This window comes from Aspergillus campestris (genome assembly GCF_002847485.1).
Source record: "Aspergillus campestris IBT 28561 chromosome Unknown P168scaffold_2, whole genome shotgun sequence".
In the NCBI taxonomy this organism is placed as follows: Eukaryota; Fungi; Ascomycota; class Eurotiomycetes; order Eurotiales; family Aspergillaceae; genus Aspergillus; species Aspergillus campestris.
In genome coordinates, this window is record NW_020194337.1 from 2,050,528 (window position 1) to 2,073,973 (window position 23,446).

The 23,446-nt window shown below is 51.2% G+C and overlaps 7 protein-coding genes across 7 annotated transcripts; 4 read left to right on the top strand and 3 right to left on the bottom strand.

Moving 5' to 3' along the window:
• Positions 1-4,540: 4,540 nt before the first annotated feature.
• On the top strand, positions 4,541-6,788 carry P168DRAFT_230797 (zinc-coordinating transcription factor SFP1; the record flags this gene model as incomplete). The annotated part of the gene is made up of 3 exons (XM_024833250.1): positions 4,541-5,220; positions 5,359-6,418; positions 6,477-6,788. The coding sequence occupies 3 exons, from the start codon at positions 4,541-4,543 to the stop codon at positions 6,786-6,788; spliced, it is 2,052 nt and encodes a 683-aa protein (XP_024696198.1).
• A 579-nt stretch (positions 6,789-7,367) lies between these two features.
• On the top strand, positions 7,368-8,217 carry P168DRAFT_98765 (uncharacterized protein). Its single transcript, XM_024842263.1, has one exon. The coding sequence runs from the start codon at positions 7,523-7,525 to the stop codon at positions 8,108-8,110; it is 588 nt and encodes a 195-aa protein (XP_024696199.1). The 5' UTR covers positions 7,368-7,522; the 3' UTR covers positions 8,111-8,217.
• Positions 8,218-9,120: 903 nt separating this feature from the next.
• On the bottom strand, positions 9,121-11,651 carry P168DRAFT_288067 (transcription initiation factor IIA large subunit). The gene is made up of 4 exons (XM_024836705.1): positions 11,331-11,651; positions 11,090-11,191; positions 9,583-10,724; positions 9,121-9,535 (listed from the first exon to the last, which is right to left on the bottom strand). Exons 1-4 carry the CDS (start codon positions 11,346-11,348, stop codon positions 9,496-9,498), a joined length of 1,302 nt encoding a protein of 433 aa, XP_024696200.1. The 5' UTR covers positions 11,349-11,651; the 3' UTR covers positions 9,121-9,495.
• Positions 11,652-12,050: 399 nt separating this feature from the next.
• P168DRAFT_288069 (WD40 repeat domain-containing protein) lies at positions 12,051-14,429 on the bottom strand. The gene has a single exon (XM_024836706.1). It carries the CDS (start codon positions 13,932-13,934, stop codon positions 12,066-12,068), a length of 1,869 nt encoding a protein of 622 aa, XP_024696201.1. The 5' UTR covers positions 13,935-14,429; the 3' UTR covers positions 12,051-12,065.
• A 469-nt stretch (positions 14,430-14,898) lies between these two features.
• Positions 14,899-17,031, top strand: P168DRAFT_98797 (Kelch motif domain protein). Its single transcript, XM_024842264.1, has 2 exons — positions 14,899-15,031; positions 15,104-17,031. The coding sequence occupies exons 1-2, from the start codon at positions 15,028-15,030 to the stop codon at positions 16,933-16,935; spliced, it is 1,836 nt and encodes a 611-aa protein (XP_024696202.1). The 5' UTR covers positions 14,899-15,027; the 3' UTR covers positions 16,936-17,031.
• A 542-nt stretch (positions 17,032-17,573) lies between these two features.
• Positions 17,574-19,422, top strand: P168DRAFT_324993 (glycoside hydrolase family 1 protein). Its single transcript, XM_024840933.1, has 5 exons — positions 17,574-17,704; positions 17,778-17,969; positions 18,035-18,507; positions 18,568-19,153; positions 19,209-19,422. The coding sequence occupies exons 1-5, from the start codon at positions 17,649-17,651 to the stop codon at positions 19,345-19,347; spliced, it is 1,446 nt and encodes a 481-aa protein (XP_024696203.1). The 5' UTR covers positions 17,574-17,648; the 3' UTR covers positions 19,348-19,422.
• A 399-nt stretch (positions 19,423-19,821) lies between these two features.
• Positions 19,822-21,109, bottom strand: P168DRAFT_316099 (male sterility domain-containing protein; the record flags this gene model as incomplete). Its single annotated transcript, XM_024839963.1, has 4 exons — positions 19,822-19,862; positions 19,913-20,358; positions 20,413-21,015; positions 21,084-21,109. 4 exons carry the CDS (start codon positions 21,107-21,109, stop codon positions 19,822-19,824), a joined length of 1,116 nt encoding a protein of 371 aa, XP_024696204.1.
• Between the last annotated feature and the right edge of the window lie 2,337 nt (positions 21,110-23,446).

Genomic DNA, 23,446 nt, shown 5'->3' on the forward strand with positions numbered 1-23,446 from the left:
ACCTTCCAAGTCTGTATATTTGGTTTCTGGGACAGAATATAATGACTAAACTAGTTCCCTAGATGTCGTTCCGGATGTGGTGTACGGATCTGGCTGTCTTTGGTTTATGTGTTGGGTTGGATCTGAGGAATGTCGTGCAACATGCCGGTTTCACATTCCTGATTACTGATTATCTCCCGTGTTGTATTGCTTTTAGTCCAGTGGATGAGGTAGGCTTTGAATGAAGGGCTAAATTATTGCCCTATGTTATTGAGCATGGTGGTACAAACCTCCAGGTGTTGTGGAAGTGAAGACGTGATTGAAGGATGGCAACTCCAGCTAGGATAAAGAGGGGATAAATACTTTGGGTGACAGACAGCCGGCTCCATCCAGTATGGATGGCTTAGAATGTCCGCATTTTTCTTGTCCCAGAATGTTTGCACTGCAAAGGACTTGGTTTGGCTCAGAGCAACTAACCTGCCCTGGGAGATTGGTATGCGAGACTACCAGAGGAGAGCGGTAGTTACCAGGATCTCCACCGCAGTCTGTGTCAGACGGAATTATTCTGAAAGCATGAAACATCACATCTATGTGATATTCTAGTCAGTAATTCTATCTAGCTACATCCATTCCTTACCCCAGACAACACAATAACTAGAGACCATTAGCGATATGACTTAGTAACTATATATTAGTTAACTAAACTATTTATAGCAGCTGATACTAGATACTAATGCGCTAGCCACTCTTATTATAAGCTTAAATTATTAACGTCAGATGTTAATTACCCTTTTATCAGTTCCAGGACGGTCCGAGACGGGAGTCGCCCTTGAGTTTACAATGTTAGTGGCATAGAGATACGTTCCTATTCCAGCTATGCTTCCTCAGCTAATTGCCTGGCTTGTTACTCGTGTTGGATAGTCCCTCACATCTCAGGAGGCCAAAGTTAGGCCTAGAAGCTTGATACACATCCTGTAGACGGAGTGATGGGTCTATAATTGTATTTGCCAGCAGCGTTACCAACCCGTCGTAGGTCTGGAATAATTAGATATAAATGAAGAGCTGCTCAATTGGGCAACCCAGCTACTCATCTAGTCATCCTAGATACAACCTGACGATAGCAGTTGATCCCAATATTCCAATTTCCTCTGGTGTGGGATCGCCGCTCTCGGTGATCCTTTGGTGATCATGGCCTGGTCAAGTCAAACCCGGTAAATACTCGTAATAAGACCGTTTATCTGACACCAACCCGGCTGGTCACTGCATTACAATATAGTATCTGTGGTATTATATCGCAGACTGTGCCCACTACCACTACATAGCATGGGTGTTTCCTCGCTGGCCTATCCCTACCATATCATCTCAAAGACACTCTCAATCTCCCATGCCGGTTTCTGCGGGTATCCAGGCGGAAAGGCGGGTTATAGAGCCGAGGCGTCTACGTAGTACATAGTTACCCATGGTTCGTTCATACAACACACGCACACACACACGACGCACACGCACACGCACCTCCTACACCAACAGCTAGAAGCCCGGGATCCGAGCGCTTGCATCAGTCTGACTCGAACGCCAACCCATCCCTGGAAACCAAGCGGGATGGGACGGATGGGGGGTGATGAAGTCCAACAACACCTGCATGTGGGCGCCCGTTGGCCCTTGCTATCAACCTACTTACCTTATCGACCGTGTTTGATCCTGATAGGTAAAGCGGTTGGCACTGACCTCCCCGGATATGCAGGTCAGCAATGACATCAACCGATTGTGATCCCGTACTATACCTCTTTGGAGGAGGGGAGTCGAAGGAATGGGCGGTGTAAATATACAGCTATACGAGTGAGGGGGAGGAGGGCGTGGTTGCGATTGGAACGGTTGCGCCACCGATTTGGGATGGATTTCCCTCCTTTCTTCTCTCTCTGCCCTGCCATCCCCGCTCTGCTAAGGATTTGTGATTCTTTGGAAGGGATGTCCGATGAGCATCAATATTTCCTATTCTTTCGTATTGAGTACTAGATTTGCATCGAATGTAATAGGTATGGATTAGTCCCACGCTAGAAAGGCGGCAGAAGCATGATGGAGGGTGGCAAGTTTCACCGCTTGGATGGGGCTGCTCGACAGACTTACTGTTTTGGGTTGCTGGCCGGGGTTGTCTCGGGGACTGCTTCACCTTTTCGGCAACAACATACCGATGGAATTAGGTACTAATTGTTATAACACATGTGTCTCTGAATACAGTAAGTAGTGAGTAGTGTAGTAAGTCCTCCGTACTAAGTAGTTAGCCATATTGCCGTTGCCCCGTCGCGTTGCATTGTTGTTATTTAAAACGCCTGCCAATCTATAGCCTGATCCACAGTCCTTCAACTTAATTTCACCTACCAATTCCCTCCAACTATCTGTATATTGTAACTCCTGAGATGAATGATACGCCCGTTTCTCAACTCCTATCAAACTTAATATGAGACATGAGGCTGGCGGGATCCGCGGAGAAATACCCGACAGGTTATCCTATTCTGACCATCCGCCTATTAAACGTCCCGGGGAAGCCAATTAGTCTGCGCTAGACAGGGGATGGTGATGTTCGGATGATATGATATTGTTTGCTTTTCTCCTCATCGGCTGACGCTGACGGTTAGGGGCGATCAGTCGAGAGGTGTAAGACTCAGGACAGGTGTACGATTTGTATTGTTATTTGTCACACTGTTCGTGAATGGATCCTCTGGTGTTACAAACCCATCGCTTCCACATGGGGGACTGCTTTATCCTGGAGGACCATGGGGATGAGGGTACATCGCTTCTCCAACCTAGACTAATAGAGAAAGTCTCTCGCCAGTCGCCACCCCGAGGCCACGCCCGAGGGTCTTGGAAATGCCACCTATGCTTTACCTTCACCTCTTCCCATGGCAGAGAGGGGACTGTCCGCGGTGGATCTCAGATGATGGAGGTCTCCATTCGCCTGGAGCTCGACGGAGTACACTCCACAGCCGTGCTGTCGAGTACCCTGGACCGGTGCAGCGTAGGGATGGCCATCCCCATCGAGTGGATATATCAGATTAGAACGTCGCAAGTCCCCTCAGATCTACGGAGTATCTGTACAAGGGTGTCGAGTAGATTGTCCCACCGACTCCCCCAACCGAGAGAAAGTCGACAGACGCGTCCCCTATCATCTTGTGATCATGTCGCCAAGACACAAGGCGTCGTCCGGCATGGTCATTGGGCTTTCCCAATTGAATTGGCTCTGGGGTCGACCAATGATGTAAGGTGATTTCCTTACGTTGACGCGGCAGATTGGCTGCTCCTCCCGGTACCTACAGTAGCGCTGGCTTACGGGGAGGGGATGCCCTGTTGTGGAGCCGATGGTGGTCGAGTATCGAGTCGATACTCGATGTTATTACCTATTGTGTCTTGGTATGAGTATTGACTATTCGAGACATGAGATCTCGAGCACACAGATCATCATAACACATGTTCTATAGGAATGGATGTCGAGGTAGACCGAGCGGGTGGCTGATCCCGTATGATGGTGGTAAGAAAACGGTAAAATGGAAACCCCCCCAAGACGTACTGACGACCGTCGCTTAGGACCTTCTAGAAAACGTGGGTAGACCGAGGCCGACCAGAGAATGGGAGGCCCACTTGGAGGCAGAGAATGGAATATCAATGGATACTAGCTTCTCGAGAGGGAACCTTGGGTTGAGAAAATTGCCGTGGGGCTACCCACTAGACAGAGGACTGAGGATGAAGAGGATATACCGACGTAATAGGTACCTCAGTATGGGTTAATCTGTATGCAGTGGTAATCAGTGATACCGACTCCTCCCGTACCCTCGATCTTACAGGTGGGAAGTAAGTGCCTAGTGTCTTTGTGTGGATTGATTGGACGCGATATCTACCGCGGATGCCGCCGGGTTACGGAGATTGACTGATCGAATCTGGATGTCCATCATTCTGGAATCAAGAACATTCATCCCGCATGACTCGTCTGGATGGTTTACAGTGGCAACATAAGGCCAGTCATCACGATGAAGCATCATGGATGTTAATCACGACGAGAGTAAGCTGGCGGATGACTAACTCGGACGCCCCGGTGTAAAGACGGACTCCGCGTATCAAGATTACCGGATAATTACACCACTCTTTATAATATGAATATGAAGGAGACTCCCCCATCTGCCTATTCCAATAATTCCTGCCAGTTGCCTTTCCTTGTTGGATGTCCATCACATTCTCAAATCAACATAAACATTCTCCTTCCTACAACCACAACATCCATACTTCAACTACACTCACACTCACTCACACATTCAATAATATTGCCACTACTCTAGTCTGTCCAGCGCATCGGAACCTCCCAGCCCATCTCCAACAGGGTAATAATCATCGTTACGTCCCCGCCACCGTTCCCGAATCCGTCCAGTCAGTGACAGTTCCCGCCCAGCCAAAGCGGGACAACTTCCGAACGAAGCGTCCTCTTACGCTGGACTGTGGGATCCCGCCTAAACTAACGCCGTTTCTTCTCAACTTTCCCTCCCATCATTAAATTACTACCACTTTCTCTCCTTCAATGGTCCGATCGTTAGAAGACTCCTTGAGCCCCCCTCCGCCGTCTCTACATCATTCCCCCCTTCTCGGTGACTTGGATAGAGCCGAGACTCGGGATTCGACCCCCGTCACCACTCCCCGAGGTTTTGGCCTGCAACCGCGCAGACCGGATAGGGAAAAGGCATCATCGTCCGATCTTCCCTGGCCTCAACATCCCCTCGATCCCGACGCCGGCGCCGACGACTACCACAACAACAACAACGACAACAGTAACAACTACACCTCCTACTTTGATCCTTCTGCCTTTCCTTCCAGTTTCCAGGAGATCTTCGATTATCCTTACGTCGAACCCTTCACCATGACGACCGGTGCCGCCCCCATCGACATCGCCACTCGTCAGACCTCGGTCTCTCCGCCCGGACAGCAGGCCTCCAACCTCACCTCCGCCTTGCAAAGAGCCAACAATGGCGAGCGATCCGGGAGCCTGTCCCATGCCCACGGTGGGAGTTTGGGTATGTTCAAGCCTCCCCCGCCTCGCAAGGATTCCATCGGCACGGCCACCGCCCATTGGGGCAACGGAACGAAACCCATCTCTGTCTCCGGATCCAGCCGCGATAAGCAACGACGAGAGTCGTTGGCTGGAAGTTTGGTCGGTGGGATGAGTTGGGGTGGGATATCGGTGGGAAGTTGGATCCGCGATGAGTGAGTAACCTTTTTATTTTTCATCTTTTGTCTCTCTCCTTTTTTTTTTTTTTTTTTTTTTTTTTTTTCTTTTGTGTTGTCTTCGTGGATTTGTCGTCATATGATGCCCCAGACAGGTAGGCTAACAGGGACTTAAAGTATCATCATGACCGGTACTTCGCCCTTTGCGACGTTTCAGTCCCCCTCGTTCCACTCGTCATCCTACCTACCGAAACTGGAAGCCAACTTCATGCGCGATTTCTCCTGCTGTGGCGTGACCCTCCCGACCCTTCACGACCTGCTGCAGCATTACGAGGAAGCTCACGCCACCAAGTCGTTACAGCCGGGAGGACACCGTCCCAGCCAGGGGGACAACCGCGCGGCCATCGCGGTGGCCCTCGCACAGCAGCAGAGTCAGCAGAATGGCAACCAGACCCGTGGAATGCAACCGGACCGGACGATCGACATGCACCGCAAGTTGAATCAGAACCCGCCCTCGCAGCAACACGCGGATCTCGACACCATCGACGACATGGAGCTTGACGAGGCCATGGGTGACGCCGATGCCTCGTCGCAGCTGTTTACCCCGCAGGCGCACGACGGGAATCAGGACGGGTTCGGAAACGGCAACCAGCGGGTTCCGAACTTGAACCTGTCCATGCTTCCGAGTCACCAGGGCTTCAAGGGGTCCCAGCCGGGGACGCCGGTGGGCTCGAATCGCCCTCTGTCGCTGCAGAACAACCCCACCGTCTCGTCGGTTAACACCCCGACTTTAATGGCGAACCCGTTACAGAACTCGCAATTCCGCGCCACACCGGACTCGTCCGCCCCCGGCACGCCAGCCGAGATCGACGAAAGCGTGGTCGGTGGATTTGGCGATCTGTCGATGCAAAACCCCCTGATGATGCAGGGCCAGCCCCAGTTCGCTCGGTTCACCAGCAACAACGATATGGTCGACCTGTGCATCGACGAGCCGGCCAAGCGCCTGTTCAGTCCCACGGGCGGCATGAACTCTCCCAACGTCCACTTCAAGCTCAGCGGGGCCCAGTACGGTGCGAACAGCGAGATCGCTCGTCGCATACGCGAACAGCAGTTGCTGGCCGGGGTGCCCGACACCACGGCGTTGCTTCCGAACGAAGAGCCCAAGCCCTTCCGCTGTCCTGTTATCGGCTGCGAAAAGGCCTACAAGAACCAGAACGGGTTGAAATACCACAAGGCTGTAAGTTACCATCTTATCACATTAGTATGCCTTCTTAGCTGACTCATTTTTTTTCTAGCACGGCCACAACAACCAGCAGCTGCACGACAACGCCGATGGAACCTTTTCGATCGTCAATCCCGAGACCTCGGCGCCGTATCCCGGCACTCTGGGAATGGAGAAAGAGAAGCCGTACCGCTGCGAAGTGTGCGGCAAGCGCTACAAGAACCTGAACGGTCTCAAATACCACAAGTCGCACTCGCCGCCGTGTAATCCCGAATTCCAGCTCGCCGCGGGTCGCCACCTGTTCGCCGGCGGAGTCATGCAGGGACAGAACATCAACGTGGCCGGGGCTGGCCTCCCCGGAATTGGTGAAGAGGGCCTATTATAGCCGCTTCCTACGGATTTTGGACTGTTTTCTCATCCTACATAACTCGATTCGATTGATTCCGACGGCCCGTTGTGCGACTACGATTTATGATGATGGTTCAGTGATTTGGAGTTTCGATATTCTTTCTTTCTTTTTCTTTCTTTGGTGTGAACGTCATATCAACAGCCCGCGGGTTTGGGTCTATTAATAAGTCCGTCCCATTTGAAGGCCTCCCGAATCCATACAAGTGGGATTTCGGTATGAGATGCCGGTATGAGAGTTTCGGTTGTTTATCACTACAACTCTTTTTCTATTCTTTTTCGAAATCACCTTCTTGGGGCGCACGGTTCTTTCTCTTTTTCTGTGTGAGACTCATTCATACATACCCTTACTGCGACCCGCGTGTGGAATTCCCGCCGGGAAGACAGACGACACGGTTTTTGATGCGAATGACTGAACGCGATCAGATCGACATATGAAAAGCAACAGCAACAAGGATAGGACAGGCTAGGGTTGGTGCAACACTGGGTATTATGTTTGAAGCATCTTTCGTCTTTTTCTCGGAGTGAGCATGCCGGGTTTGGCGTCAACTCTAGATAGACGATGTTCGTTCAGGCTGGTTCTGCTGGCTTGGCTCCTCCCTTCTTATTTCTTTTCCCCCTCTTGATTGGTTCCGTTTTGCTTTTGCTTGTTGCTTGAATTTCACCGGCGGTGTTGACGGAAAACGGTGTTAGTTTGCTTCTTTGGTTTGACTCATGACCTTTGTCTCCCTGCGAAGCTACATTGATAGATTTGTTTTTCCTTTTTTCGTCTTTGTGTGCGATTTTGATTCCCATGTCTTTGGCTTTGCTTTGCTTTGCTTTGTTATTCGAAAACAGAAAAGTTGGACTCATTTTTATCAGATTGATTGGTTTTATCCTAGTAAGCTTAGAAGCTTTATCTCGCATCTACTCTATTCTCTTCTACTATCTATCTATCATCCTGCGTACGTATTACCTAGTATATATAAATCCTACCTAGGAACCCCACTGTACTCCATCTCCATACAAACTCAGAGTATACCCCGAACCAGAACAACAGTAAACCACCGTCAACCCACCCACCACCCCGGGTCATCCAAACCTCCCCAACTACGGATCCAGCAAAAAGACAATCATTGCATCATGACGGGAGACCCGAAAACACGGCTCGCGTGTATCCATGCTTGTGGGCATGTTCTTCTTCTGGTGATGATCATTCGGGAATCTTCTAGCCCACACTTTCTTTCCGTTCGTGAGTTTGGCTCTGTAAGGCTGGGGATAGAGTTTGGTTGGTTGGTTGTATGCCGTCATCGGTTGGATTGAGTTTTGCCACTGTTGTTTAAGCATCTTTGGTTTTTGGGTGGGTGGATTATGGGTGGATGGGTGGAAGTGTGGATAATACAATGATATTGTTTTGTATTGGGTAGGACTGTTGGTATGTATGTATGTTTCGGAATTGGGATTTTGTAATATTCGTCGTCTGTACTTGGATCGAGATAAGGTATTGCTTTGTGAACTTTATATTGAGATACTTGGGGAAAGATAAGATTTATTACTTAATCTAGATCAAGTGGTATCAGTCTTGCTGATCGCAATACTATGACCAGTTTGTTGACTGAATGCTACAATTTATATGTATCTCCACTATGAGAAAGAAGCTATAATCTATGACCAAGAGATACTAACTCTGTATAGAACAATACTATCAGCTAATCCTACCTTATGATATTCTTAGAAGAAACCAAAAAAACATAAAAGTGGTCTTATCTTTAGATTTCCATTTCAATAACCCACTGAGAGGTTCAGTGAAGAGTTACTGGTTATTTAGTTAGTTTACTTAAGTAAATTGTGAAGGATACTGAAATCTATTCACCTGTATACTGCACTACCTATCAATGACCTATCCTAGAATATGGCAATTGCATTTCATCTACGGAGTACACCGGATCACATCACTGCCGTGGTGAATACTAGGTAGAACTATATCTTTGATAGATGGTGCTAGCTAAGAAAAATGAGCTAGAAGGTAGTATAGCCCTTGAGGGTGCGTGCCTACCTGCCTACTGCTTACTGTATAAGGTATAGCAGGGCGATGGCCATGTGTTCCCTAGTTAGTTGTTCTGCAAGAGTCCGCCGCTGTGATACCTTGTCTGGTTACCTGTGTTATATTGATGTCTCTATTCTGACTGGATGGATTCAAGTTTGGGGTTGTAGAGGCTGTGAGATAAGCTATAGCTATATACTTCGCTCGCTGTGAAGTTGGTTGTTGGCTTAATACGTATGTATGTACATCTACGCGGGCACACTGGCATATTGTTCCTCTAATCAAATTGTTCGTATGTGAATCCAGTAGAAGAGCAGTCAGTATTCAGTCACTCGCCCCCATAGCGCCATGTGCATCCAACTGAATGAACAAGAAAATAATGAAAAGAAGAAAAGAAATGCAGAGCATGTCGTTTGAAGAATAGATTCACGTGAGAATAATATGTAGTCTGGTCGGTAGGGCTGTTCGCTACTACCTAGCCAGATGGATTTTTTTGGTGAGATCAAAATGTTGACTCGCTAGCATAAGGATGCCGGCGAAGTCGGGCTTTCTTTAGTTGGCTTTATGTTTTGAGGGAAAAAGGTTTTTACACAACAAATGATATCAGAAGCGTAAAGAAATACAGTTCAGTCGTAGGTACGGGTGACCGTAGATAAGATGAAATCTACCACTCGAATTCTCCCTGGCCTTTGTGGAACACATATCTAGTACTGTTAGCTTTATAATTCCCCAAAAGTTGATGGAAACTCACTCTTTTCCACCCGTGGTCAAAATGCCGTCCTTCAGCGTGCACTTCCACTTGTTCTTGACCCGTTGCACCTTGTCATACGTGCAGAGCATGACCTGGCCCATTGAATCTTCCGCATCATGATCGTCAGCGACCAAATCGTCTGGGTCGTCGAGATCGGAGTTGATGGCGTCCTCGTCATCTTCCTCCTGCTCGTCGTCGCCACCCGGCCCGTCGAATTGTCCCCGAGGCAGGTTCTTGGATGGCCCAACTGATGAATCCTCATCGAGCTCCAAGCCTCTAGTCGCTGTCGTCATGGCATCCAGCGCCGACGGTCCTGCGGACCGCTTCTGGCCCAGCGGCAGTAAAAGACCACCTCCCTCCATCTGCAGCATGCGTTGGTTCACGTGTTCACGGAGCAGACGATCGCCTTCTCCACCCTGACGTTGCGCCGCTGCGCGCCGTCGCGCGACCTCCGCTTTCCAGTCCGATAGCGCGTCGTCGCCCGCGCCGTCTGTTTGGGAGTTACCCACTGGGTGTTGCGGCATCGGCGGGTAGCCTGGTTCCTGCTTGATCTGGGGCTGGCCATTGGGCATCTGCGGCATGTTCTGGGGGCGCGGTTGGCCGGGCTGGCCGGGATGACCAGGCATTCCCATGTTCAAGTGAGACTGGGCCTGTTGGGCCTGTTGGGCCTGTTGGGCCTGTAGCTGACTGACGGAGTTGGCGGCAGCCGCGCCATACTTCTGGTGCAGCATGTTCGCAGCTCGTTCGCGGGCGGATTGGGAGTTTTGAGGGTTCCCGGGCATCATGTTGAGTTGCGGCATGCCAGGGGCATTCAAACCGGGTTCCGTCTTGATATGAGGACCCTGTCCCATGGGAGCCGCGCTGACTGGAGTCGGCGCCTGTAGGGGAGGTGCCGTGCCCGGCATCGACTGTGGTAAGGGCTGCTGGGGAGGGACATGGTGTTGCGGAGGTTGAGATGCGGCAGGCCGAGGGGCGTTGGAGGGGACGGTCGCGGTAGGAGGGAGGATAGGATTTTGGTTCGGAGGTTGAGTCGGAGTCTGGGCGGGGGGTTGATTTTGGGTTTGCGGAGGGTTGTTGGGCTGGGGGGCAGGATCCCAGGGAAAATGGGCGACGCCGAGGGAAGAAAGTTTTGCTTGCCAGCTCTGAAAATGTGTTAGAGTTGAGAATTCAATGAGTGGAGCGTGGGGGTTGAGCGACGAGCAGAGGTGTATAGTGAGGATGTATAGTGGAGGATAATTATAGAAGGGGCAGGCTTGGCGGCCTAAGGCAGCAGCGGGTAAAAGCGGCACGGTATAAAAGAGACTCAAAAGCAGGCGGTTCCCCCAGAGATGCCGCACCGCCTCCCGCTTTTTCCAGACCCCGCTTGTCCAGCCTGGGAGCGCATCATCGCTCCCTTGCGTGCTTGCTCGCCGTCCAGGACTTTCATCGCCAAGATATATGGTGGTGATAAAGTCGAAAAAAAGAAAAAAGAAAAAGCAGGGAAAAGAAACAAAATGCTGGGACTCACCTTTCTCAGATCCAGCAACGTCTGCTGATCGACTCCGCTCTCTTCGAAATCAACCTGGGATGCATCGCACACCTCCTGGATGACACGATCAAACACTGTGCCCTATATCACCTGGTATCAGCCAAATCCCAAGAGTGATCCAACACGATGGGAAACGGAGTCTGGGGATGGAACAAGGATGGAGAAAGGCAGGGTGATGCCGCAACTCCGACAGGGCAACACTCTGGCAGATAGCACTCACCACCTGCTGGTTCGACATGATCGGTGAGAAGAACCCGTAAACAAGATCGGACTACTGATGGAACCAAAGAGCAGAGGAAGTGGAACGGAATCTGCTGTCGCAATTGTATGGGTGATAGGACGGCGACCGGTAGTTGCCACGGCTATGGCGACACAACCGTCAAGTGACGACTACTGAATGGATGTCCTGGGCCTCAGACTAACTGTGTAGACAGATGGCACCTCTTCATGCAACTGAAACCAATGTAAAGACCGAAAAGCGTCGTAAGGCGAGCGATATGGGAGGACAGTGAACCAGCAAGCAAGTAAGAGACAGGTCAAGTCGTTGTTGAGGTGAAGGTCACTCTAGAATGGGCGAAATCGGTCTTGATCCCTCTGCTTAGTCATCACCCGCCTCACCCAAACTCTGGATGCCTGAGTCCAGTGATTCATATGCAGTAATCAAGTAAAAAGAAACATCAATGACAGGTTCGTGAGTTGACTTAATGAAAGCAGTGGTTACCAATGGTAAAAGCTCTATTCAAGAATATCGACCAAGATATGATCAATTAAATACATACAACGCCGCCCGCACGGACGCCAAAACCCCAAAAGAATGGATATCTGTGGCGTCGCTCGAACACAACGCCGAAAACCCCAATGCCAACACCAAAGAACCATGCTCGCAAGCATTTAACCCGAAATTAAAGGATAAAAAGAAAACAAAAGAAAGGAAAGGAAAAGAAAGAACAGCCCACTACCGGATGGTCATGGACTTGGTCATCTGAGCCTTGCTACCAACACCGCCTTCCCGGGATGCCGAGGCACTCTGGCCAGGCTTGCGCTCAAAGACCTTCCAGAATTTCAAGCTCTCATCCGCTGCCGCGGTCGCCAGAAGCTGACCATCTGGGCTGAGACTGCTGTGAAGGACACGGGTCTCGTGCGCAGGGATTTCCACGTTGCGCACCAAAGTCGGGTAGCTCCAGATGCTCAAGGAGTTGTCGGGGAATCCGCTGGAGCTGACGATCTCCCGGTAGTGGTTGCTCCACCGCAAGCTGGTGACCTGGGAGCCGGTGTCGATGCTGTTGGTCCGGGCGCCGGTGGTGGTGTTCCAGAAGTGAATGTGACGATCGTACGAACCACCCCCGGTGGCCAGCAGGTTCATCTGCCACGGGCACCAGCTGAGGGCCTTGACGGCCGCACGGTGGTTGGTCTTGGTGAACTTGGGAGCGCTCAGGGACCGCGCATCCCAGATGTTGACGAGGTTGTCGTTTCCACCGGTGGCCAGCTGGGCGCCGTCGGATCGCCACTCGAGACCGCAGACTTCGGATGTATGCGAGACGAGCTCGGCGACCTTGTGCTCCGCAATGCGGACATCGTGGTTGAAGACAAGACCGCTGCGTGCACCAGTGGACAGGGTGTGCTTCGACCAGCCCATGACACCGACCCGGGAGTCGTGTCCGAACATGCTGCGAAGCTTGCTACCCTCCTCAACGTCCCAGATTTGGACCTCACCGGTTCCCAGACCAACGCCGACGTACGCGCCGTCGCCGCTCCACTTCACGCTGGTCACGTAGGTGTCCGGCGAGGTCTCCAACAAGCAATCGACGGTACCCGACTCTGCAGACCAGACGTAGACGTTCCGCTCCAGGCCGATGGCGACCTGGTTGCCGGAGCTCCAATCCAAGAGATTCAGATAGTAGTCATCGACGAGACCCGGCGCATCCAGAACCCTCTCGGGAGCCGTCTGCACTCTGCGGCGGAACTGGGCGGACTGCGCTTTAACGGATTTCAGGGGACGATTGTATTGCGCACGCAGGTCGATGGGCTTGGACGACTCTGGCGGAGGAGGCTTGAAAGCGAGGATGCGTGTGTTCAGATTCACTCCGCAAGCATCAGCCAGCGAAGACTCGTAGGCAACCGCATCAGGCGCCGGCTTAGTGTATGATTTCGAGCTTTCAGTATCATCCAGGCCCAGGTTCTCAAGAGCCGCGGTGATGTCGTCGTCGGTTCCACGACCACCAATGTCGAAAGCACTGGCTGCGCTAGCGAGAACCGTAGATCCCTCATTGCCGCTGGTCTTGGGTCGCTGGTTTTCTTCAGGCTTAGCGGTACCGGCGGTGGCCAGTCCCTCGCTTGCCGTGCGGTTGGGGATGAATCTGTCTGCCGCGTTGTGGGAGATCCGAACGGTCGTCTTGCCACTCCTTGTGGTGCGGGTCGACGGCTCTTTCCGGCTGGCGGTATCTTTGCGCAGTCGCTCCTTGGAGGGGGACTGAGTCGGACCCGTCCCCGTCAATTGCCATTCCGAAACACCCAGCTCCAGGTGCTTCGGGGACTTGCGCACACGAGCAATGTTGGACTTGGGAGATTCGCGGTAGCCGCGGGTGGCCTTTGCCATGGATTTGGTGAAGTACGAGGAGAGATTTCCACCGTAGACGGAGCGCTTATCTTCCTTTGTCCCCTCCGCTGCCTGGCAAGGTGGGGTGAAGGGGCTGGAAGGGTTGGACGCGGCGCTGTCGCCCCGTGTGCGCGGGGAGGGGGTGAGGGGCAAGCGGCCACCGGCGGTTTTAGTTGAGAAGATCCCATGATGGGTCTTGACGGGAGTTGATACTGAAGGAGTCGCCATGGTGGTATCTATTTACGCAAGACAAAACACAATCAAGAAGAGAAAAAGAGCTGGTTCCAGTCGTCGAGGAGAATCCAGTCTTCTAGGGACGCTGAATAACGGAGACAAGGATGACGATGTAACTCAGTGAAGATACTCGATGCAAGCACTAAGACAGCTGCAATGGATATCAAATGCACAGAGTAGCATATAAACCGAGAAAAGAGAAGAGGATAATGAGGAAGAAGGAGAAGGAAGAGAAGGACGAGCCAGAGCAGCGAAAAGGAGGAGGAATAAATACAGGATATAGATTGTGCTTTCACCCATGGCAACGGTTACTGGAGGTACGGCAACATGCTACCCAATGCGGTTAGACCGGCACCTGACATGAGGCTCTTCCCTTTTCGGCGGTCGATCGGTCTTGGCGTTTTTTTCTTTCTCTTTTCCTCCTGAACCATCAATCTCCACTCTTTGTCTCTTTGAACTGTGTGGCAGTGTCTGAATCATGAAAGGGTGGGATTTGATTCATATATGATCCATAATATTCTATTTTTCCAGGCAGTTATCTTCGTTCCCTCTGCCTCCTGCCGCTGTGACGGGTAATTGCCCTCCTGGTGGTTTCCCTGGTACCGCTAGACTGGACGGATATTGATGGCCTGGCAACCCGCCTTCTACTCCATCGACTAACTACCGGAATAGTAACGCTCCTGTGGACCCACCTTAATTGAATCTGCCCCTCTAGGGTCCCTTGGACGATGACTTCCCTCTCCACCCCGAATTCGCAGGATACATTCTTAATGTCTGCGAGTCCTTCTGGTCGCCGTGGCAGCGCAGACTCCCGCCCGACCATCCGGAAGGCCCAAGGCCATGTTCCCGCCTGCCTGGTCAATGCTTCAGTGACGTATTGCGATAACGATCAGATCTATGCTTTTGGTGGTTTTGATCAGTATACTGATGAAGGTTCTCTTAACGATTCCTCATTTGGTTGGCGTTGCTGAGGAGCAGTGTTGTGCTAATATTTTCTCCAATAGTGTACAACCATGTCTTGAAATTAAATTTAAAGACATGGCGGTGGGAGCTGGTGGATAACTATGGAGATATTCCCGGCGTTCGCATGGGTTGGTCCTTTCCGGATAATTCTAATAACTCCATCTAGACGTTGTGCTGACTTGTGTGATTTACCTTTCTAGGACACACGGCTACCGTATACCATGGAGACAAGCTGATCGTGTTTGGAGGTGAAAATGAACATCGCGAATACCTGTCGGATGTCGTCATCCTCGACCTCTCAACCTCCACGTGGACTCAACCAGAAATTCGTGGATCTGTCCCGCGAGGAAGGGCTCGCCATGCTGCCGTGATATACGACGAAAAGCTATTTATCGTCGGTGGTGTGACGGGTGAGAACAGTGTCATCCTTGACGACATATCCTATCTGGATCTGAAAACCTGGACCTGGTCTCGCTCCTGGAGATTTACCGCCCGGTTCGACCATATTGCCTGGGTGTGGGGAGGCCGGTTGTGGATCTTTGGAGGCCTCGACCCGGACATGGAGCGCACGACCGACATTTGGTGGCTGGACCTCAAAGGCGTCCCGTCCCTTTCAATGGCCGATTCGCAAGGTACCTTGGATTCCCCCGCGACCCCGAACAGGATGACTCACAGCCCAGATGCATTGTTTAGTAGTCCAAGCCAACAGCTACCCGGCCGGTCCGGGAGCTATGCCGCCAACTCAGGGAGTGTTCAAGTGCGCAATTCCAATCGACGCAAACTCATGGCTCCGGGGGCCATTTCCTGCCTTCGGTTCAAGTCTGGAGCCCATGTTCCCTCTCTCTTTTCCGGGACCCACTTCCAGGCCTACGCGTCGGGTGTTCTGTTGGACCTAATCACTCCCTCGGAGACAGTGCGAACGTTCGAATGTAATCTGTCGTCCTTAGAGCTCGATTCATTACGCTGGCAAAAGCTCGCAGATGGACAGGAAATATTCAAGCCCGGCTTTCGATGGCATTACTGCACAGTCGATACGACCGGCACGAAAGCGTGGCTGTTGGGATGTAGCCTAGATGTCGGGGGAACTCCAGGGACGAGTGACGAAAACTCCATGAGTGAAGTTCTCTGTCTTGATTTGCGGCGGTACGGCCTGCTGGGTGACGAGATGGCTGCCGTAGCGGCCGACCAAGCAAGGGTGCGGGTCGCTGAAAGACCGGGCCTGTCGTCGCTGTCTGGCATTGGGACGGATCTCTCGGCCGTATTTGACCAGTCACCGGAGTCTGGCAGTGAGGCTGATTTTACGATCACTGCGAATCCGGACGAGGAGCCGGGCCCCGATGATCACACGGAAGAGCCGAACGTCGATCCCCCCCCCAGCTTCCTGCCACCCAACGTGAATACGTCCCCACCTATTCACGTGCATCGTATCATCCTACAGTTGCGATGGCCCCACTTCAAACGGCTTTATTCTGCTCGTATGGCCGAGTACCATTCCAAGCGATTGCACATTCCGGAGCCGTACTCCGTGGTCCGTGCTTTCTTGTATTATCTATACACGGATAGCATTGCCGGGCACCCTGAGTACTGTTCTGACATAATTGACGTTGCCGGGATGCTCGTGATGGCGAATCTCTACGACATGCCCAAACTACGCCTCTTGTGCGTCAACCGGCTGAGCCGCGAATTGGACGTGGAGAACGCTGCCATTATCTGGGAACGTGCCCGGCGTACCAATGAGGAATGGCTCATGCGTCGCGCGTCGCAATTCTGCCTTGGCCACTGGGGCCGGGTCGTGCGCACTGAGGGTTTTAAGTCTCTCAGCCGACAGAACTTGATTGAGCTGTGCGAGGTGGTTGATACGGAAGGCCGGATCGTCGGCGGGCCCGAGCTAGAGCTGGCCGGAGGCTTGGGCGCGGACGGACTGGGTCCGGCTCGCGACTCTAAACGGTCCCAACTGACTCTTGGCGGTACCGCCGCTGACGACCTTGACGACCTTGACGGCGATGACATTGACGGGATGGAGATATCCTGAGTACTGCTCGTGCCCCAGCCTTGCATGGCGTTTAATGACTGGTAGGAAGACAAGGCAGCATTGATTTAGTTTTGTCCCTTTTCCTTGCTTTCTGCATGCTTTCTTACTGACTTGCTTGTAATCTATCTCGTCCATCTGGTTCATATGAATTGTATTTCTCACGGGACAGCATGATTGGCGGATGGGCTACTAATGGAATTTCAAAGCGACCAATTTGTGACATTATGCAAAGAATCTGACTCGCTGTACTTGCGCATTTGCATTCAATATATCATACTCTCAGACATATTGATCTACTCTCCTCAATTATCTGATCCCTGGTAACGACAGGGAATAGACTAGCCTAATCTAAACCGGACATCGGCCCGTCAAGCCGCTCCTTTTGCCCCGCAGAATGCGCTTTTGTCTTGGGATTCCACACCACTTGCGATCCATGCTCGCTTCAACACCCCAGAAAGGCCTCCTGAAACGGCGTTGGTGGTTGGATCAAGTGGTTCCATGCCGAAGAGGGAACCTGTCGCGGTGGGCTCATCCCCCACCTGCCCCTCAATCGCTGGAATATGCGGAGAAAGCCCCGGTGAACTGAAGGCATTTAAACCACCCCTCCCCCGGGAAAATAGAAAATAGAGCTTTCATTTTGTAAGTCTACTGTTTCGTATTCTATATCAAAAACAAGATAAGTCAGTTTGCACGTCCCATACAAAATCACAACCATGGGCTCTACATCGACTCTCCCGCCTGATTTCCTCTGGGGCTTCGCAACAGCCAGGTAAGACCATATTATTACGCAGTTTACCTGAAACACAAGTCCTCGTCACTGGTAACTGACAATTCCAATACAGCTACCAAATTGAAGGCGCAGTGAGCGAGGATGGCCGAGGCCCATCCATTTGGGACACATTCTGCAAAGTCCCAGGCAAGATTGCCGGTGGCGCGACGGGCGATGTAGCCTGCGACTCGTACCACCGCACCCACGAGGACATTGCCTTGTTGAAGACATGCGGTGCACAGGCTTACCGCTTCTCCATCTCATGGTAGGCTACGTCAACGTCTCTAATGCATTATTCGGTCGTCTCGCTAACCAACCATACAAATACAGGTCCCGTGTCATCCCCCTCGGAGGCCGCAACGACCCCATCAACCAAAAGGGCCTGCAGCACTACGTTAAGTTCGTAGATGATCTGCTCGAAGCAGGCATCAAGCCCTTGGTCACTCTCTTCCACTGGGACCTGCCCGATGAGCTGGACAAGCGCTACGGCGGTCTCCTGAACAAGGAGGAGTTCGTCGCTGACTTTGCGCGCTACGCTCGTGTCGTCTTCGACGCTATGGGCGACAAGGTCAAGTACTGGATTACTTTCAATGAACCCTGGTGCAGCAGTGTTCTTGGGTACAATGTGGGACAGTTCGCTCCTGGACACACGAGTGACCGCACTAAGAGCGCTGTCGGGGATGGTTCGCGCGAGCCTTGGACTGTGGGACATAGTCTGCTTGTTGCTCATGGGGCTGCGGTGAAGATTTATCGGGATGAGTTCAAGGAGAGAGACGGTGGGGAGATTGGAATCACTCTTAACGGTACAGCTTCTCCCTCCCTCTAGCTATCGCTGTCTACAAGAAGCTAATTACGACCAACAGGCGACTGGGCCGAACCCTGGGACCCCGAGAACCCAGCCGACGTCGAAGCCTGCGATCGCAAGATCGAGTTCGCCATCTCCTGGTTCGCGGACCCCATCTACCACGGCAAATACCCCGACAGCATGGTCAAGCAGCTAGGCGACCGCCTGCCCACCTGGTCCCCCGAAGACATCGCCCTCGTCCACGGCAGCAACGACTTCTACGGCATGAACCACTACTGCGCGAACTACATCAGGGCGCGCACCGGCGAGCCCGACCCCAACGACACAGCTGGTAACCTCGAGATCCTCCTGTCAAACAAGAAGGGCGAGTGGGTCGGTCCCGAGACGCAGTCGCCTTGGCTGCGCCCGTCTGCGATCGGGTTCCGTAAGCTGCTGAAGTGGCTGAGTGATCGGTATGGCCGGCCGAAGATCTACGTCACGGAGAATGGAACTAGCTTGAAGGGCGAGAATGATCTCCCGCTGGATCAGCTGCTGGAGGATGAGTTCCGCACGCAGTATTTCCGCGATTATATCGATGCTATGGCTGATGCGTATACGCTTGATGGGGTGAACGTGCGCGCTTACATGGCGTGGAGCTTGCTCGAGTGAGTTCTCCATCCTCTTTGATTTGAAATGAGCACTAGACTAATGGCTGGACAGTAACTTTGAGTGGGCCGAGGGCTACGAGACCCGGTTCGGTGTGACTTATGTCGACTATGAGAATGATCAGAAGAGGATACCTAAGCAGAGTGCCAAGACTATTGGGGAGATCTTCGACCGGTATATCCAGAAGGCTTGAAAATAAAACACTGGGTGAAAGGAGTATGGGCTGTATGTCAGAGTATATGATGTGATGAGTGCCGTTAGTATGGTGATAGTTATTCAATCGATTTGTATTGTCTGTCAATGTCATTTTGAGCTTTTCTCTTAGACTGGAAGGAGCGAAGATGTCCCCCGCCTCCTTCCTTCCAGGAAGAAGAAAGGCAGAGAAGGGAAGAAGGAAAGAAGGAAAGAAGGAAAGAAGGAAAGAAGGAAAGAAGGAAAGAAGGAAAGAAGGAAAGAAGGAAAGAAGGAAAGAAGGAAAGAAGGAAAGAAGGAAGCAATAGTCATACTTCCTTATGCCCATCATATCTTTTTGCCCCAGGCTATATGTAAACCATGGCCCGTTCAGCCCTAAGCCGGCGACCAAGATGACCTACGAGGAATTCAAGTTGGAAACCCCGAGGCTTAGCATCGCCATATATAGATCGTCCAAGCTAACCACTATTTCCTCTCAATAGTCTATAATACCTTCAGACGGCCAGGGGGCGGAGTCTTCCCAAAATCAGAATAAAAGATAACGACTATCAACCAGACCAACCAACTCCTTTTGGCAAGCCGATCCATCACATAGCGGATCCCTTGGGCCCGAGACAGAAAACTTCCACCCATGTCAAGGTCCGTAAACAGCTGCAAACCCAAGTCCTTGATCTCCGGATGCTTTTCATAAACGGCAACTGTCCGGTCTTCCGAGAAGGCAAAAGACGTTCCCAGAACGGCATAAAGCCGAGCCAGATGATGCTGATCAGGAGACTTCCAATCGCCCTTCACCCACAGAGGCTGCACTTCCCATGGGATTCGGCGGATCTTCGTCAAAGCCCTCCGCCATGGCTCATACTTCATCCGCGCCCTTACACCGCTGACCGCGTGGACACACCCATGCGTGCCCAGCGCGAGATGACAGAGAAGGCGATCCGCGACCACGTCCACCGGGACCTCGTCTTGGTGTGTTTCCAGGTCTGGATGACTCATTTTCGTAGCTATTTTGATTCTGCGGAGTGGGGTAAGCGCTAATCCAGCTACACATACTGTGCATGGAGATGACAGAGGCATGTTGTAGCCGGGGAATGGCAGCGCCTGAGACGGGCCGATCACCGACGGACGGATGATAAGCAGCTTTTCCACGGAGACATTCTTGCTGAACTTGTAATGGAGTAACCTCTCCGTGAGGTGTTTTGCGTATGCGTAGGCCCAGGGGAAACTCTCCGCCTCATATGCCTGGCTTGTGCCGCGCTTTCGCACTTCCTCTAGCTCGTCAAGGACGGAGCGTTGGCGTTGCAAAGGATATGTGATCTCGTCGATTCTCACATCAAGCTCGTCGCATCGGGCGTAGTAGTGCGTGTTCGCGTATGCAGTGGAGACGTAGACGAACCGGTCCAGCCTTTTACATGTCAAGGCCAGGTCAGCCATCATATTACTGGCCTCAATAATCGTATCAGATAACTGATGCAGTGGCTTGATGAGGTTGATAGATGATGCCGCGTGAATGATAATGTTGATGTCATGTCGGACATTATCCAGCTCCAGGCCGGTTAGCCCAAGATTTGGTTGAAGGATGTCGCCGTGGAGTATAATGATCCGGTCCGTACTGCACAGCTGGTCGACAGCGCCAGGAGGTAACCATTCCTTCCACTTGGCGTGAAGCTGGCTGCAAGATAGGTTAGTAACAATCCAAGCCCCTCTGGTCTATACTTCGTACAAGCACTTACTCAACACCTCCTCGACAGACCAAGTAGAGACATGATGTCGAAGTTCTCGTGAGAAGGCGATGGACAATCGCCGTGCCCAAAAACCCGGATCCACCAGTCACTAGGACTGATTTCTTTTCAAAATACTCCCACATGTTGCTACAACTGGGGATTCAGTCTCTTGGGTTGCGACAACAGTTGTTCCGAGTTTGAACCACGGTCGACTTCGTGTGAGAACGACGAGCTTGAATGCAGGGGCGGAATGTTTAGGGCTTTGACTGCATTCCACCAAAGCTGACCATGTGATCTTTATTAGTAATTGCCAAAAAATCTCAATTGACTCGCGAAGACACTTTGTCTATGATCGGAATTCTGTTCCTGTTGTGGCGAAAATAGTCTATATCAATTGATGGTGTAGTTGGAATGCAAGGGGGATGGATGTATGAGACCTGTGACGGACCTCCTTTTCGGTGTGCATATCCTTGCATGGATTTGATCTTGATATATCTCATTGTATTTGTCTAAAGTGGTGTGGGAAAAGAGACCTATTGCAAATATTATGCATAGTTCCTGAAGAATTGTAGCGCGATATTTCCCTTGCAGATACTTGCATTGTTTCTATTCTTCAGGGCAACTGAGACACGCGCCAGCCTCCAGGCAGCAGTATGGTTTCCTGAGGGCTAGCCCCTTTGCTCAATATATGAGAAGTATCTACTGTCAGTCACTGATTGATATCTTCGTTGACATTGCAAACAAGTTATAATCCTTTGTATTGAGGATGTGAAACACCAAGTGATAGCTAAAGCAGGAATCTAACAATCACATTCTTTTACTTGTTATCTACTATTCACTGAATATAAACCAGTAAATTAGAAGGTAATGAAAGCTTTGTTTTGAATACATGCTCCTCTTTCACACACAGAGCCATGCAGTATGGAGCACAAATATACTGTCACTCTACAAACGCTGTGAATGAGTGACAATAGAGAGCTGTGTCAGGAAAAAAAGCTATATATTCAATGTCCTCCCCACTTCTAACCTAATCCTAGGAACTATTTCATTTTTGTTCCTTTATTTTTGACATACAGGATCATTTATATCATATCTTATAGCACCATGACATCCGGAGACTCCAATCATATGTTGTCGACCCGAAAGCTCTGCCTTCTTATATATCATACGTTGGAATATCGGTCATATCAATCCTGGCTCAATATACCGAACCCGCATTTGGTGCAGTGGCTGTCATTATGAGCTCGGAGCCCAACAAGATATCATCCGGCATCAATATCTCAAACAGTATATTTGCACCAAAATTTCCATCCTGAGATTGAAGAACCATCTACATCCGTGCGGAAATAGCCACCAAGAGATCAGAATGCAACCAACTTTGGTAAGTACATTGGACCGATCAAAGCGGTGGGCAGAACCATGGGCATACCCAACGAGCTTAAGAGTTGATCTTTTGAGATGTGGGATTGGAACCTGCGTCATATCCTCCAATTCGGCCTCAATCTCTGTATTGTGCTCGTTAGCCGTGCATCACCTGGCTTAGCAAAGTTTGTGACTGCTATTTTCCAGCCGAGCCCCCTTGAATGTTGCTGAAAGGCGATATAAATTTGCCTATACTATTATTTCTTTACTGAACGGAGACATCGAAGAGCAAGGATGTTTCGAGCTCGCTTTATTTCGGCAGCTTGGACCGAAACTGCTGCATACTCCGGACATCAGTATGCTTTTGCAAACGCACTCGATGTCTATCGCCTGTCTTTCGCGAATGTTGATCTCAAGCGTCCGGCCCACTAGTCCCCCCGGTTCATGGGATTGATAGAGAATGAGGTCGTGAACCTCATTCTGTTTGTGCCTAGGAAGTTAAGATCAAGAAATACGAAGGGGGTGACCTATTCAATAGTAAGTGCTTTGAGAAGCCGACTGTATTTCGATCCAATCATGAAACTGACAACATCTGTGGAGATCGTTTCTAGAGATCAATTTTCAGGTCACAATCCTTTTTATCGAGATGAGCTTGGCTTCTGCAGCAATACGCTGCCTGATCCTTCACCGCATGGTCATGCCAGAGACTATATATCTGGCCTAACAAACGGACACCCTGAGGGGCATGGGGCGGTCTTCTTCGTATTATGGATGGTTACTGGAAAGAGTTCAGCCGAGTCATATGTGATGAAGGACACTTCGTGAAAAATCTGTCGTCCTCCTTTAACCACGCCATCCGTGCATTGCAACCAGAATTCATGTGGTATTCACCAGCCACTCCGATGTTCAACCACGCGGTAGACTTCTGTGGCTATTTGATGCCCCGGTGGCAGCTCGGCGGCAAACAACTCAACAATGTCCGCACCATATCAAGTTGGGTATGACCGATATCCCCAA

Excerpts from the sequence above, each read along its gene's own strand:
- P168DRAFT_98765 (XM_024842263.1), top strand. The coding sequence starts at position 7,523 with ATGACCTTTGTCTCCCTGCGAAGCTACATTGATAGATTTGTTTTTCCT.
- P168DRAFT_288067 (XM_024836705.1), bottom strand. Across the intron at positions 10,725-11,089 it reads CGTTGCTGGATCTGAGAAAG|AGCTGGCAAGCAAAACTTTC; the intron begins GTGAGTCCCAGC and ends ACACATTTTCAG. Across the intron at positions 9,536-9,582 it reads TTGACCACGGGTGGAAAAGA|ATATGTGTTCCACAAAGGCC; the intron begins GTGAGTTTCCAT and ends TAACAGTACTAG.
- P168DRAFT_288069 (XM_024836706.1), bottom strand. The coding sequence starts at position 13,934 with ATGGCGACTCCTTCAGTATCAACTCCCGTCAAGACCCATCATGGGATC.
- P168DRAFT_324993 (XM_024840933.1), top strand. The coding sequence starts at position 17,649 with ATGGGCTCTACATCGACTCTCCCGCCTGATTTCCTCTGGGGCTTCGCA. Across the intron at positions 17,970-18,034 it reads TACCGCTTCTCCATCTCATG|GTCCCGTGTCATCCCCCTCG; the intron begins GTAGGCTACGTC and ends ATACAAATACAG. Across the intron at positions 18,508-18,567 it reads GATTGGAATCACTCTTAACG|GCGACTGGGCCGAACCCTGG; the intron begins GTACAGCTTCTC and ends TACGACCAACAG.